Below are 15,332 nucleotides of genomic sequence, written 5' to 3' on the forward strand. Positions count from 1 at the left end.
GGCAGTGGAGCATCGTGAGGAGATGCAGTCCCATGGTAGCCGGTGACCGACGATTGGCTCATACGCCATTTGTTCCTTCAGGATCCTGGAGCCCATGTGCACCATCGGTTTGGAATCAGGGTTCTTCAACTCTTAGTGGACCCTCCATGTCCCTTCCATTGGTATTGAGATACTACTTTCAACAGCCTGGTTTGATTTTCTTTCAAGTCTGTTTGACTACCTAGTCTATAAACTTTCAGTAAGGAGACCCCAGGGATATCTTCATACACTAGCTGTTTAATTAGACTTTTCATCAACTCAATGTCATGCTCAAAGCAGTTTCTAGGTTCAGAGCTCTCACCCTCCTTCACTCTCAAGGATGATTGACCTGTTACTATGATCAACCTTTGATTTTTCAACGACTGTTCAGGGGACTGGCTTTTTTTATCAATATTAGGTCGTCTCTTATTCTTGATTTGTATCCATCCATCAGCACTCACTAGAGTCACAAACACAGTTGCGTTAAACACACTGTAAGATCCTCAATGATTGTCGGTGACTTAGGCGATCAGGTTGTTTTCCGTTACCGAAACAAACCTAGCCCTATGGATTAGATTTTTTAGGTGTCTCCTGACTGCTGCCACTTGGAGCGCGGGGCACAGAAGAAACCTTTCTTGGGTTGTTATTTCTGACAGACCTCTTTGAAATTGGTCCTCCCTCGTTTGGCCCATGTAGTTCAGGCGATTCTGAGCTTATTTGGGATGACTACACATCGATTTGTGAACTGACAGAACCTTTTAATTTTAGTCTTCAGATACCGTCTTTGAATTCTTGTTACAGAATTGAACCTGCTAATTAAAGTTTTTTTCCCTCCAGTTACATGCAGCTTCCTCTGTTTCGAATCAAGTAAGCCGAAGTCCCTTTCATTGTGCAGCAATTTCTTTATAATTTTGCGACAGATAACATCAAGTTTAGCTCATAACAACAATAACGCGTTTACAAGTTTTATTCACTCGAGATTTCATGAGTTCAAGTCCGCAAAACCGGAGCTATCAAATTTTGATGTGATCAAAAAGTTAGCACAGTTGTACAAGTCACTTCCAGTTGAAGAGGTAGAAAAGTTAAAATCAGAAGCGAAAGAACAGCAATATTATGTTAAAAAAGCGACCAAGGTTATATTTTTAACTGTTTATTCGCTTGATTTGTCACTTGTTGATTTGTTTTCTGAAAGAAATTAATATTTTTCTTACAATTAGTTATGAGGATGTAAATGGTGATGTGGCTCTGTTCTTGATTCGGGAAGTAGTTGTCGGTGTTTTTAGTGTTGTTGAAATATATATTGTAACCAAAAGACAATTTTCTCTCTTGGAAAAACTCATATAGCAAGTATGTTTTCCCATAGTTAATCATATTAGTTCACAATCTCACCATGACTATACCAAAGGCTTCGAATATCATTGGTTAGTGAAATAAGGTTGGTATGCGACAATAGTAAGTATACCTCTGTCTCCAATATGTAAGGTCTTTATTTGAATTCTTGAGATTTGTTTCTCAAAGAGAATTCGGATTTAAGATATTCAGTGTCCCTGTAACATGAACATTAGGTTCATCTTTTGAAATTACTGTGATATAACTAATACTTTCCAGAAATCAGAATAGTTAGTAATGGCAAACTGAAACTTTTAAATGAATTTGGTTCTGTTACTAAATACCACATGTATCTTGTTATATATAAAGTGTGTTTTTTGCATTCCTCACTTATTCTAAAAAGTTACGCTTAAAGAGTTTGGTTTGGTATACTAATCTAATTACTAATTTGAACCATATGAAATACTGGATGGTCTACTAACGATTCTAGTGTAACTAACATTGGTATTTAAATTAGCGGATTGTCTGTACCAGTTATCACTCTGTGTTTACCAGTGACTCATATTCTTCATCTGTTTGACATTCACATTTCTGTGTGATACTAAAATGTTTTTCAACTTCATCAAGTAATCACTAGTTTTATTAGTTGCTTGATGTATGAAGCTTTAAAAATATTATCTAACATCGTTTCGATTAGTAGATTGATTTCTATATGCATGGATAACAAAAAATCGAGGTTGAAAATAACTAGATCACCAGTTAAAATTTAATCATGAACATGGTACTTTGTTTCTCAATTTCATCCAACACCTGTAAACTGCTGTTTTTTATTTCCGTTTCCTTATGGAGTATTTTTATTGCTATATAGTATGAAGTTTAAATGTCTTTTGAAATTTTCATTTTTAGTTTGCTTATCGTAATGGAATGCCAAAAAGTCCACCAAACTCTGGACTCAAAGTTTTTATGAAAGAAAAACTGAAAGACTCTAAGGTAAGTCACCGTTATTATTTAGATGTGAAACTATTTAATAGAGATTAAAAATCCTGTGTATATTGTAACAAGTTTTTGTCAGTCAGTCAGCTACAACTTAGGACCAGGCACATATATCCATCGGTCCAAGTTACCATACCTCATTAGTACAATATGATGAACACTGAATTCATCTTGTAGTCTAAAAGCATATATCTGAATTTGAGATTGAGTGATAAAGGCATTTATGATTGTATGAGTATAAAAAAACATACGTTTTTACTGTTGGTGAGTGGTAGCCTGTTTTTATTTTCCTCTCGACAGTTGAACTGAAACATACTATGTTCTGTATTGTCAGTGAAAACGTTTTATTTAAGAAAAATTGATAGAATGTGCCTATAAGTTTCAGCAAAATACGCTTTAAGTAAATTTGGAGTGTGTGAAAGACTATTTTAAATTTATCTGAATTTGCAAGTTTGACGCTCCCAGGCTCTCGAGTAATTGATGTTCGGATGATTGAACGGCATGGCTTTAATATTTGCGTAAATCGAACTGGTTGTTTTTTGACTATTACGAGAAAATTTCGGTCATTTTTAGAAAGTGAAACTACCAATAATCGAGATCAATCTATTGGGATAGTTCTCGTTTAATCTGACTAGAATTTCTTGAGGGTCACTCTCAAAGATGAGCCAAGAAGTACCTTTAGATCATTTAGCTTCACCTTTTTGGTTCCCCGCAGCCTTCTTGTCTTCGCTGCATGTTAAGGACGTGGTGTTATTTTATCACCTTATTGAGTTTTTGACTAGGTCGTAAATTCCTGTATCATTGGTTTAGGGTAGTCAAGCCACTGTATATTTTTGCGCTCATGTTTTATGTACCTGTTCCAAGAGGCTATCGCTAACTCGTATTCGGTGATAGCCTCAGTAACCATCGTGTTTTCCATCCTGGTGTAATTATTAAGACTAAGTAACTTCTACTTGTCTTGCCTTATATGCCCACAGCCTTAACCAATTTAAACGTATCATAACTTCTCATCTCGAACTCTGCTAGCATGCATCTTCGGACCTAGATAATTTGATACGATGCTGCCGCGATCTCCTCATTTTCGGGAAACTTCCGTCTCAAGTTATAATCTGTCTTTACTTCTGTTACAGTAGCAGGCTAAATATTTCAAATGAAATCATGACAATATTCGTCTAAAAACTTCTTCCATACATGTACGCCAGATCTGGTGCTCGAACCGATCTTAAAGGAAACTTTTCAGCTGCCTGTCTCTTACTCTCGAATATATAGGGATGTGGATAATTGCGTGATTGTAGTAGGTACTTCAAAAATGAGATACAGTTTATTTGAGTCCATTTTCAAGAATGATTAATCTCAAATCTACTCATGCCTATATCCGAATTGTTAATTTTGCCCATATCCTTGTGAACTTTTCGAATAAAGAATGCTGTCTAACATTACTGGTTTCCTGAGTATTGATAGTTGGTTGAGGTTGTTCGACTTATTAACTAGACTTCTCTCTTAGTGACGTAACATTTCTTTGACTAAGTTTTATCTAACTGATTTATGATGCAATAATTAAAAGTTTGTGCATGGATTTCTTATGCACGTAAATCTGTCAGTGAAAACTACCATATCGGTGTGATTTCTAACTAACCAACTGTTCTCGTAATAAATGCTTTCGATTCTCATAAGAAAAGAAGACAACGGTGCAGCTAATGTGTCTACTTGTGATCCTTATGGCGGCCAAATCCAACATTTATTACGGGAAATTGCTTTGTGACTTATTTTGTAGTCATTCGTTTACTCGATGGGTATCAAGAACCACTGTTTGAGCGGTTTATTTATGACTTAGATGCTGCTCAACTTATTCACAATACGAATAAATTTCTATACAGTATCATTATATGTACAGACTGGGGGGAATGGGCACCATCTAAATGGCCACTCGTGTTTTACTAGAATTGTGGTGGTAATAGCTTATTGATTTTTTAAAGTTTTAGTTAACTTTTTTACTTCAACAAATCTCTGTGACTATTAATGTTTAACTGCTGTTCGATATGTAGATGATTATCTATTTATGGTAATTTTTTATTTTTTCAGGGTACACCAGTGTCTGAAATGAGAAGTGAATTCAAAGATACTATAAAACAATGGATGTCATTGCCTGAATCTGATCAACTGGTAAGTTGATCAACTGATACACTCTGTTTATAATAGATAATACCGTTTTTACTGTTTGACTCAAAAATATCTGGGAGTCAGAAGGGATGCATTAAGCCTAGTTATCCATGTTTATGTAGAAAAAAGTGTTTGAGTATTTCTTATAACACAAAATCCTAAGTTGATACCATGAGAATTCTCATAATCCCTTTCTTTAGTCTGAATAACTCTAAAGGCTTCCTTGTCATGCCAGACAATTAAGTTAATGAATGAAGTATTTTTCATCGTTATTCTGTAGTTGAAATGGTAACGTTCTAGTAATGTTTGTTCGGAGTTGGATGGAGAGTGCTGGTGAGCGGCCTATGCTCCTCGACGAGGGGTAACAGGCGTAAGTAAGTAAGTAATGCTTGTTGCAGTTGTTGTGACCAATTAATCGATTAAGCATTTGTCTTGATTCTAATATTAAATACTTTCATCAGTGTCTGTGCGCATTCTTGTTAACCTGCGATGAACTTTTTATTGTTTGGGGTGTAGCATTATGAATTGAATCTCAAAATAACATAATAAATATTTAGTTTTTCGGGGCAATCTTTAGTGATTTCTAATAGCAGTGTCTGTCATTAAAACGATTACTAAAGAAGTACGTAAACCAGCTGACTGCTTTTTATACAAAACACCGTCAGTCAGGTTAGAATTTTAGGCAAACTCCCATTTGAACTGGCTACGTCGAGTGGCGCTTGCTAATTCTACCCACTTTCCATATTTACAGTTGATCTCGTCATAGTGTGGTATATGCTACTTATGCTGACAGACATAAGTGGTAAGTTGCATCAATCGTAAGTGGAATGCTTGGCCAGCAGAATATTGAAATGAAGAGAACTGGAAGTGAATCACTACAACAAGTGTGCTCATAAAGATAATATTTTCTTCTGATTTCTTGAATTCACCTCCTACCTATGGGAATGTTGATTGACTTGAAATACATGGCTAACGTAGCTCTGTTCGGCTTAGTCACTAACCAGGTACAAAGTCTTCTAATCGCTGGCCCATATCCAAAACATTGTTTCTGTTTTGCTTTACTTCCTTTTTATAATTTGACTATAGGGAGTGAAATAGTTTAGTCATATCAGAACTCCAATTATTTCGGGAATGATCAGTCTTAATGGATCATCGTTTAGCAAAATCTTGATATATACCAAAATGTGTTCAAGTTTAGTACGGACAAGATATTCACCTACTTATCAAAAGGCGAGTATACAGCTCACTAATTCATTCTCCATTTTATAGCTAAGAAACTTGGCTTCTGGAAGTTTAGGATATGTGTAAGTCTCAAGTATTTGATCTTACTTGTCTTCGAAGCATTGCTGACAACCAGTAAAATCTTAGAGCGAATTGTGTAGAAGATAGGCTTAAGTTACTAGATAAAGGTGTTAAAGTTGGTTAATGAGTTTGTGAATTTTCATTGTTTGAGGTTGTTAGGATCTGTGTTAGAGATACCTAGCTACTCTCTACAGTTATGTATAATGATGGCTTGCATAGAAACAGTCTGAAGGAAAGGCTTAGGATGAGTAAACCAATTTATACTATTATTTAATATTATTATTCTGTCAAACAGTCATAAGCAGCGTACAGCCTTGCACAAATGTGCGTCGGCCGTTTCCAAGTCATATCAACACAGCGAGATGAGATTATCATTATGAATACCAAAGTAGTATTAGTGATAGTAAAAAGATTAGGCATTAAAAATAAGGTTTAAGAAAAGAGAATGAATGAGCAGAATAAATTGTATAAAATAATTTTTAGACTTAAGATCCAAAGAACCGAAATGCATGAATGCAACTTCATACGCTGCTGTTACTGACTTGAACCATTTCATCCAACATCTCCAACCACTGATCGCTGTTTTTACGCAGAACTTAACCAGGTTGTCTTTACCTATCAGCGTGGCTCAAACCAACGGTCAATGACTTTATGTATTGATGCCGTATCTCGGTTTCTCTCTTAGCTTACTTCCGACCCAGCTCCTGCTCCAGCTAACGTTATCTGTCTATGTAGGTGCTGGTTGAGCGTACGTAATACGTTCAACGACCTCAATCAATACAGATTCATAACTTTATCAATTGACTTGGGATCATTGACTAGTAACCCGCATCTAAGCTGAACATTGTTCACTTGGTTGTACCAACATACACGAGTAATCCCTCAAAGATTCCTATGATCAAGTTTGAGGGATCCAACTAATATATCTCACTATAATAGACCGTGTTTCATAACCTTAAAGTAAAACAGAAAACTACTATTCAGTATAGTTGCCCCTTCGTTGTCAGACGGACATCTCGCCTACATCAGGGTTTATTTAATTTGGCACTGCAAAACGAGCTTCTTGAATTCTTGTCGGGGTTTCGTCAATCGCTAACCTACTAAAGTTGATGAAACTATCAAGACAAGTTGATAATCTATTGTCATCAATATACGGCGTGAATCTGCTTGTTTACTAAAATGAACATTCGACTAAGAGTAGTATCTATTCTGCTTTCTTGTTTTTTATAAATCAGGATATTAGATTGACAACGTGTACATAGTTCTTTAATTTAATTTGTCATGGTTTGAATCATCCCATTGTTGATAATTCCGATTGAATTCTTATCAGTCTTACCTGGCGTATGTGCCTTTTGTGCGATTTGTTCTTATATTGGCGTTGTGTTAAAAGTTTTTTATATAATAGATGGAATGTAACTGACAGCAGAATTTGGGACACCGAATTTAGGTACATTCATTTAACGAGTCCAAAGTGGAATAAAATGCTTGTCCTGGACTCTGGTGCTTTATTTATTTATTTATGTAAATACATAAATATTGATACAAGGAAGCACCAGATACATATGCGCCGCACAAATCTCATTTGATTTGTGTAAGGGTTGAGATACTGCTCAGGTGCCCAAACTGCAGATGGTTTTCTTAAGGGACTACACTCGGAGCCTTTGACCTAAAAGTCTGATCCACAAGGCAATAGAGCATCGTAAGGAGATGCAGTCCCATGGTAGCCATTTTTTCCTTCAGGATACTGGATCCCATGTGCACCATTGGTTTGAAATCAGGGGTTTTTCACTCCCCTAGATGGACATTCGCTTTTCGTCCTCTCAATTTCGTGAACAACACCCCCGCAGTGAGTAGGACTTCCCTGGCTGAAGCTACATACGCGTGGCCATGTGAGAGCATTTGGAGAGGGAGAGCGGACTCTCCCCATTCTTGGCCGTACTAGGGCATTTGGGGGCTAGTTGCATTCCACTGAGTTGATTTTATACATATATGTATGCATAGTTCTAGATATTCCATACTGTTATATTTGTTCCATTTTTAGGAGTATAATAACATGGCAAAAGATTTAAAAAATGACTATGAAGCTAAGCTTAAAGAATGGGCTACAAAAAATAATATTCAATATACAAAACGTATATCAATACTGGCTGATAGATTCTATAGAACATATCATCCAAAATAAAGAACCCATTCATTTTATTAATAAAGATATAAATGAATGAGTAGTTTACCAGTTTCTGTGGAAACTATTGTTGTCATTGATTTATCTGTTTATTGAATCTTTTAGTGTTTTTTTGGCAGCCTATTGCTTGTTATTCGTCTATTTCAAGAGTTTTTTTCTGTTTCCTCACATTGTCACTCTTCTACTAGATGCTGTTCAATTTTTTCTACATTCATCTGTCATAAATGTGTAATAACTAATTATCAGTTTGCTTGTTAGAAGTTGTATTCGAATTCTAATTCAGTTAAGGGGGATTCTATGTGAATAGGCTTACATCGCTTATCTGTTGTACTAGAGTTCCAGATTAAGACTTGTAACATTTATAGGTTATAGTATAGAGAGTATAATTTTTTTCTGGTTAGCGTTTTTTTAGCGAGTTAGTTTTCTACGGTATAGGGTCACTAACCTCATGCCCAACCCTTCTCCTTTACCCGGGCTTGGAACCGGCAAATGTCAAGACATTTCTACTGTATGGGGCGGAGACGTGGAGAACTACGAAAGCCATCATCCAGAAGATACAAGTGTTTATCAACAGTTGTCTACGCAAGATAATTCGGATCTGTTAACCAGATACTATCAGCAACATTCTACTGTGGGAGATAACAAACCAGATTCCAGCGGAGGAAGAAATCAGGAAGAAGCGCAGGAAAAGGATAGGACACACTGAGGAAATAACCCAACTGCGTCGCAAGACAAGCCGTCACATGGAATCTTGAAGGCCAAAGGAGACGAGGAAGACCAAAGAACACATTACGCCGAGAAACGGAGACAGACATGAGAAAAATGAACAAAAGCTGGATAGAACTAGAAAGGAAGGCCCAAGAGAGAGTGGGTTGGAGAATGCTGGTCGGCGGCCTATGCTCCATTGGAAGTAACAGGCATAAGTAAGTAAAGTAATAGAGAGTATAATTGTCAGTTGTTTCAGGATACAACAGACAGCTAGTTATTCGTATTATTTAATTAAACACGTAAACATTGGTTTAAGAAGTCACCAAAATAATGTATGCGCCACACAATAAAAATGAGGTTTTGAAGAGATAGGGAAAGGTGAGTATAATAATAGAAAAAGGAATGAATTAGTGTGTAAGCGTAAAATAATAATAATGAAGAGAGAAGCAGTTCAGTTAAGAAAAATATAACCAGAAAGGATTCTTTCAGTTAGCAAAGTTTCTCTCACTTAAATGAAGCAAGTAAAAGAAATTTACAGCTGGTCCGCCATTGGCTTCTATTCTGAGCCATGTCTGATTACATTACAAGCCACTAAGTTGGAACTTCTCTACGACTCCGACCAATAGATGCCAGTCCCGTACAGATTTATTTCATTCTACAACATGTCATACACTAATCACATCTCCGCTTTTTCCAGCCAGTTCAAGTGTCGGAAAATAATGTTCGATGTGAAATTCCCTGGGACCACATTGGTAGTACAAGTGTAAGCCACCGATTTCGATGTTTTAAGATGGGGAAAACCATTGGATTATCGTTACTGTGCTCAAACCTATTCATTACCAACAAAGCGTTGTCAGTGAATGTCATCAATCCTAGGAAGACAACGACGACCAAACACAGAGTCGCTGAACATCCTGAAATTGGAGAGACCAAGTATAGAGCGAAATCGCTATCACTGTCGAATTGTAGACCTGACCTTTTACAAACCAGACTGACATCATGAAGGCGCCAAATATGGTCAAGATTGGCACAAGCTATTTTGACTTTCAATATACGTGAATCGATCTCATCACTTTCGCCACCACCCGCACTTACACAGTTACCTAGATAAACGAATTTCTCGACTTCTATTTGCTTACTACCCAGAGTGAGTGCAGGTTCAGGGTTGTGTCAGTCTTGTAAAAGTACTTTGGACATAGAAGGTCGGAAGCATATGCCGTACCTGCGGACAGTGATTCCCAACTGTTTAATTTTGGATTGCATGGCATTAGTATCATTACACAGTAAGGTATCCGCATACTCATGGTCGACAGACAGTCTCAGAACAGTTATGCGCTTATTACGAATAATAAATTATACATTGGAGTTTTATATTTTATTCAGGCTTCAAAATGTTTTATAAATCAAAATTACAAAGGAATTATGACATTTTACGGTTTTAATTTCACGTTAGTGAAACGGTATTGAACTTTGGAGAAACAGCTGATGGAGATAAGGCTTTTATGATTCATGGTGTAAGCGATATCACATCATAATGAGGAAATCTTTAATCTAGTTCATGATAGAAAACTTCAATATTATAAGCATGGTATCAGCCAACTGACATCAGCATGGTATAAATAACTGAATGTCAGCGAACTTGTACACCAACAATAATAAATTGTTTGAATCAACGAAATAGAAGAAAAACTGTTGAATAAAATAGCTAACGAAGATGTTAGAAATAAGGCTCAAAAATATAATTGATCAGGTAACTTTGCTATTATTAAGTTACCAGTCGGTTGAAAGTATAGCTAGTAACACAGTGAGTTGAAAAACCTAAATTAAGATTTATCCACTTGTAATAATTTTCAGATGATTTTACGGCCTTCATTTTTAGTGATAAAGTAGGTTGATTCAAGTCCACTCTTGGTTATCTTCACGTTAGACTGGTTTAATGTCCAGTGTTCTAGTGGAATGAGTTGAGCACTTTTAAATGTATGTCCCACTAGTAGATTAAATCTTTAACGTTCTGTCTTTCCAGTTAGTATGTGTGTAGATACACATTGTTGACCTGTAGAGATGTAAGGTTAACACTGTGTCTTCGAAACTCAAAAACAGTATCCTAGTGTTGTCATTCACTTGACCTCATCTCGCCAAAACGGAGAGCTGACGAGATACACCCTCCATGCATCTGGCGACCCTATGGCTAGTTCTCATGGACTTGCAGGTGTAGGCACATCACTAAGTACGATGGCAGAACAAGTACTATTAGAGTAGATTCTCGTTAACAGTCGCCTATGTGTTGTTCGGCTAAATGGCTCCGTAAGAACTCGGAAGGATAGGGACACACGTCGTTGCCTTTTCGTCGTTTCTGCCTACGCTACCACTGACTGCAACCATGATGAAGTGAAAGATGACTTTTACAGAAAACTCTCTGAGCTTCTTCAGAAAGCTAAGCGCTCAGACATAGTAGTCGTAGCGGGTGACTTTATTGCCCAAGTAGGCAGCTTAAATCAAACAGAAAGACATTTAGGTGAGTATTTTAGTATTCCGGCTCAGCGAACAGATAATGGTGATCGTCTGTTGCAACTATGCTCAGACAATCGTTTATTTTTTAGCAAGCACTAATTTTAAGCATAAGGAGAGACATCGTCTAACATGGCGACCACCTACACCAAACCAACGATGGACTCAAATAGACCATATTGTCATCAGTCATCGTTGGAGAGGCTCAATAGAAGATTGTCGCTCGTATTGGAATACATGTTTAGACTCTGATCACGCTTTATTACGAGCGCGCATTTGTCTGCGCCTCAATGGACGCAGGAAAAGTACACTAAGAAGACCCATTAGGATTGAACTCAGTGACGAGAAAGCCAAATGCGAATTCCAGAAACAACTGAGTTCACATCTAGGCAGTTCTGTAAACAAGACTAACCCAGATGCTGCTTGGAAAGATATACGAACAGCTGTGGAAATAGCCGTCACATCTATTAGTTATTTAAACCATAGGGTTCCAAAAAACCAGTGGATTTCTAAGTCTATTTCACTGATGGATTTGCGTAAACTCATCCCATCAGGCTCTGAACACGACGAAGAGCGTAAACAAATTAGATCTAGGTTAACTAAAAGTCTAAGGAACGATCGTGAGCAGTGGTGGGCAACGAAAGCAAAAGAGATGGAAAAGGCAGCGGCTGTAGGCAACACCAGGCAACTATTCAGACTAATAAAAGAAACCGGAATTAAGAAGTCAAGTGTAAGTGAGACAATCTCGGAAAAAGACGGAACCCTTATCTCCTCTCAACCCAAACGTTTAAAACGATGGGTGGAACACTTTAAGGAGCAGTTTAGCTGGCCTTCAGCTACTGCACAACTACCCATTATTCCCAGAAAACCTGAATGGAACATTGAAGTAGGCCCCCCGACCCTACTTGAAGTTCAAAAGGCTATAGGTAATCTGAAACGAGGAAGAGCAGCTGGTCCTGATGGATTGGCTCCAGAGGTCTTTAAATATGGTGTTTCAATTTAAGCAATTAGGTTGACTAATATTCTGGCTAAAATCTGGGAGACGGACGTAATCCCATCTGACTGGTCACAATCTCTGATTGTCCCAATATATAAGAAGGGGCCAAAATCATCCTGTGATAACCATAGAGGGATTAGTCTGACTAACATAGCATCTAAAATATTTGTCTCAATAATTATCGGGCGCCTAACTAAGACTCATGAACTGCAAACACGAGAAAATCAGGCTGGCTTCAGACTTGGTCGTGGCTGTACCGACTACATATTCACCATTCGTCAGGTTTTAGACCACAGGCATGCTTATCGGCGTCCGACAATGATAATTATTGTTGACTTAAAAGCAGAATTTGATTCTGTAGACCGAGATGTTCAGATCATAAATCAATTGAAGCTAGACCAGCATGGAAAACCTGGAAGCACTGAACAGCCGTTTCGTCCTTTTGTGGGACTCCTCAGCAGTGCGCATTCACGATCCCGCTTCGTGAGATTTTAACGTAAGACCTATCAGTTTCGCGCGCCAGCGCTTAACCACTAGACCATGGAGCTGGCATCCAACGGTGTTAATGTCTACCTCCAACCGATACACGAAATCGTGCAACCGTCTACCATTGTCTTCAGTTAGTTACTATCTCACAACAGACCCAACTGAACTCCACTGATCACTGTTTCTCAACTATAAAATTACTGAGATCTCCACAAAACTCCCTTTTGATTTTTAAAAAAAAGGTGTCTATATCAATATTTTATTTTTGCTTATCGAATTGCTTATTATATATCTCCATTATAATCTTGAGAAAAAATTTAATATACATAATTCAATTTTGTAACTAATTACTGATTATAATCAATTAAAAGGATGTTCATATTACAGAATAGAGATGGTAACTATTCAATCACTATTAATCATTCAAATGAATTGTATTATGAAATCTATAAATTGAGGTATAAAAAAAAGAAAAAATACAGTACTTGATTGTAATTATAGATAAAGAATTGTTTTTTATAAAAAAAAAAGAAAAATTTCACATAGCAACGCGTATCCAGCTTCTGCCAGTCCTACTTACTGCCTTTTCGTGGTGGGGGTGTTGTTTATGAAATTGAGAGGACAAAAAGCGAAAGTCCGGCGCTTTAAACGGATTGGTGGATATGGGGGATCCACCTAGGGAAGATGGGAATCCCTGATTCCAAACCAATGGTGTACATGGACTTCAATACCCTGAGGGAACAAATGGCGTATGTACCAATTGTTGGTCACCGACTAACATGGGACTGCATCTCCTAACGCCACTCCACTGCCGTGTGGATTAGACTTTTAGGTTAAAGGCTCTGGGTGTGGCCCCCTAAGAAAACCACCTGCTTCAGTCTGGGCACCTGGGCAGTATCATAGCCCTCACACAATTGTGTGGAGCATATATATCTGTTACCCCTTTGTACCAATATTTCTGTGTTCAAATAAATAAATAAATAATAAAAAGTTGGAATCTGGGTAGTGTGTTTCGTCTTAATTGAGTCTTGTCGGCTGGATCTAAATCCACTTCAGTGCTCATCTATATATTAGGACTTAAACTCTATACCTTTTTCTTCAAATGTTAATTTGTTATCTATTGAGTCTGAACAGTCATTAACTTATCTAATGAGTATGAGATTTGTAAACTATCTACAATCAATTTATCTTATAACTAATGGTAATTCTTTCAAGATGCACATATGCTAAGAGTGAACAAAATTTAGTCAAAAATGTTAACATAAATATATTTATAACGGATTGATGTTAGCTGAGATGGTATTAAGAACCAAGGAGGATTAAACAGCTTATCAGCCTCATATTAGGAATTTTCAACAGTACTCTTACAGAGCCTCAAATAGGATTGAACTATGGATCTTAAAGTTCCACGGTGAGTGCATAACTGTTATTCCTATAACTAATTCACATCATGATAATTCCCTCATTGACAATACTAATGTGAAGCGCGGTAACTTGAACTGCTTCAGACATATGTAATGTTCAAATTGGTTTATGATTAATTGATCAGATCAAAGATTTCTATTGATCACTGATAACTAACTGTAATATCAGAAAATGAACACAAGATTGCATTACTTCCAACATAGTAAAAGTACGCTAAGAATACAATTTAAACATACACATGAAACTAGTTATACATTGATTACAAAAAATAAGTGCTTCTTTTCATCAATTGATTGCCATTAAACTGATCAATCCAACTATCATGTAGAATATTCGTTGAAATTTTGAATTTGTAGCTGAAAGAAGGATTGAAAGAAAAAAGAGATCGAGAAAGAAAACTGACAAAAGTTGCGTATGAATTTCTCAATGTACAATGGTTATCAGTCGGTCAGCTACAACGCAGGACCAGGCACATTTATGCATCGGTCCAAGTTGCCATACCTCGTTAACACAACAAGATGAACACCGAATGCATAGAAATAGTTAATTTAGTGGTGGTAATGTATAAAAGATAGGTTGTATATAAGGATATAGTATAGGAAGGAAAACAGATATGAAGCGATTTTAATCTCAAGGTTTAAGAGAAGGTAAAGAGTGTATACACCTACGTCATTGTGATCGATTCTGAGCCATATCACCTAGAGTCTCCAACCATTGGTTACGATAGTCACGCGGGCCCCAACAAAGTAGTCTGCATCTACCAACATGGCTTAGACTAGAAGTTAGTGACTTCAAGCACTGATGCCATGTTTTGGTTTGGCCGACCCTAACCTCCTTCCAACCATCCCTCACACTAGTGAGCATTGCGCGTCGTGGTAATCGGTGTTCAGGCATACGTAACACATGGCCTAACCATCTCAGTGGATGAAGATTCATGACCTCATCAACTGATTTACCATCATTCCCTAATACCCTTTGTCTAACCTCACTATTACTTACTCGGTGATCCCAGCAGATGCGAGCAATATTTCTAAGGCGTCTGTGGTTATACTGAATAATGTTTATTTAAGATATTCTATTTTCAATCTACTACTCACAAGATCGATCTTTCATAAAACAATTTCCATTTAAACAGTATGTCTTTCCCTCCATACGAAAATGTGTCATTCATAGATGAGTAAACGAAACGAAGAGTGCTTTATGCGTTACAGATAAGACGGATCG

The 15,332-nt window shown here is 37.1% G+C and overlaps 2 protein-coding genes across 2 annotated transcripts in view; one reads left to right on the forward strand and one right to left on the reverse strand.

The window, feature by feature from the left end:
- Nucleotides 1-859: 859 nt before the first annotated feature.
- Nucleotides 860-7,984, forward strand: Smp_128000 (hypothetical protein; the record flags this gene model as incomplete). The annotated part of the gene is made up of 5 exons (XM_018798394.1): nt 860-885; nt 914-1,151; nt 2,254-2,337; nt 4,423-4,503; nt 7,844-7,984. 5 exons carry the CDS (start codon nt 860-862, stop codon nt 7,982-7,984), a joined length of 570 nt encoding a protein of 189 aa, XP_018653340.1.
- A 6,409-nt stretch (nt 7,985-14,393) lies between these two features.
- The window catches only part of Smp_127990 (MEG-13), a gene marked incomplete at both ends in the record, with an annotated part of 32,153 nt that continues 31,214 nt past the window's right edge, over nt 14,394-15,332 (reverse strand). Inside the window, one exon of the mRNA XM_018798395.1 lies at nt 14,394-14,464. Within this exon, the coding sequence (XP_018653341.1) occupies nt 14,394-14,464 (71 nt within the window). The remainder of the gene's footprint in view (nt 14,465-15,332) is intronic.

This window comes from Schistosoma mansoni, chromosome 6 (genome assembly GCF_000237925.1).
Source record: "Schistosoma mansoni strain Puerto Rico chromosome 6, complete genome".
Lineage (NCBI taxonomy): Eukaryota > Metazoa > Platyhelminthes > Trematoda > Strigeidida > Schistosomatidae > Schistosoma > Schistosoma mansoni.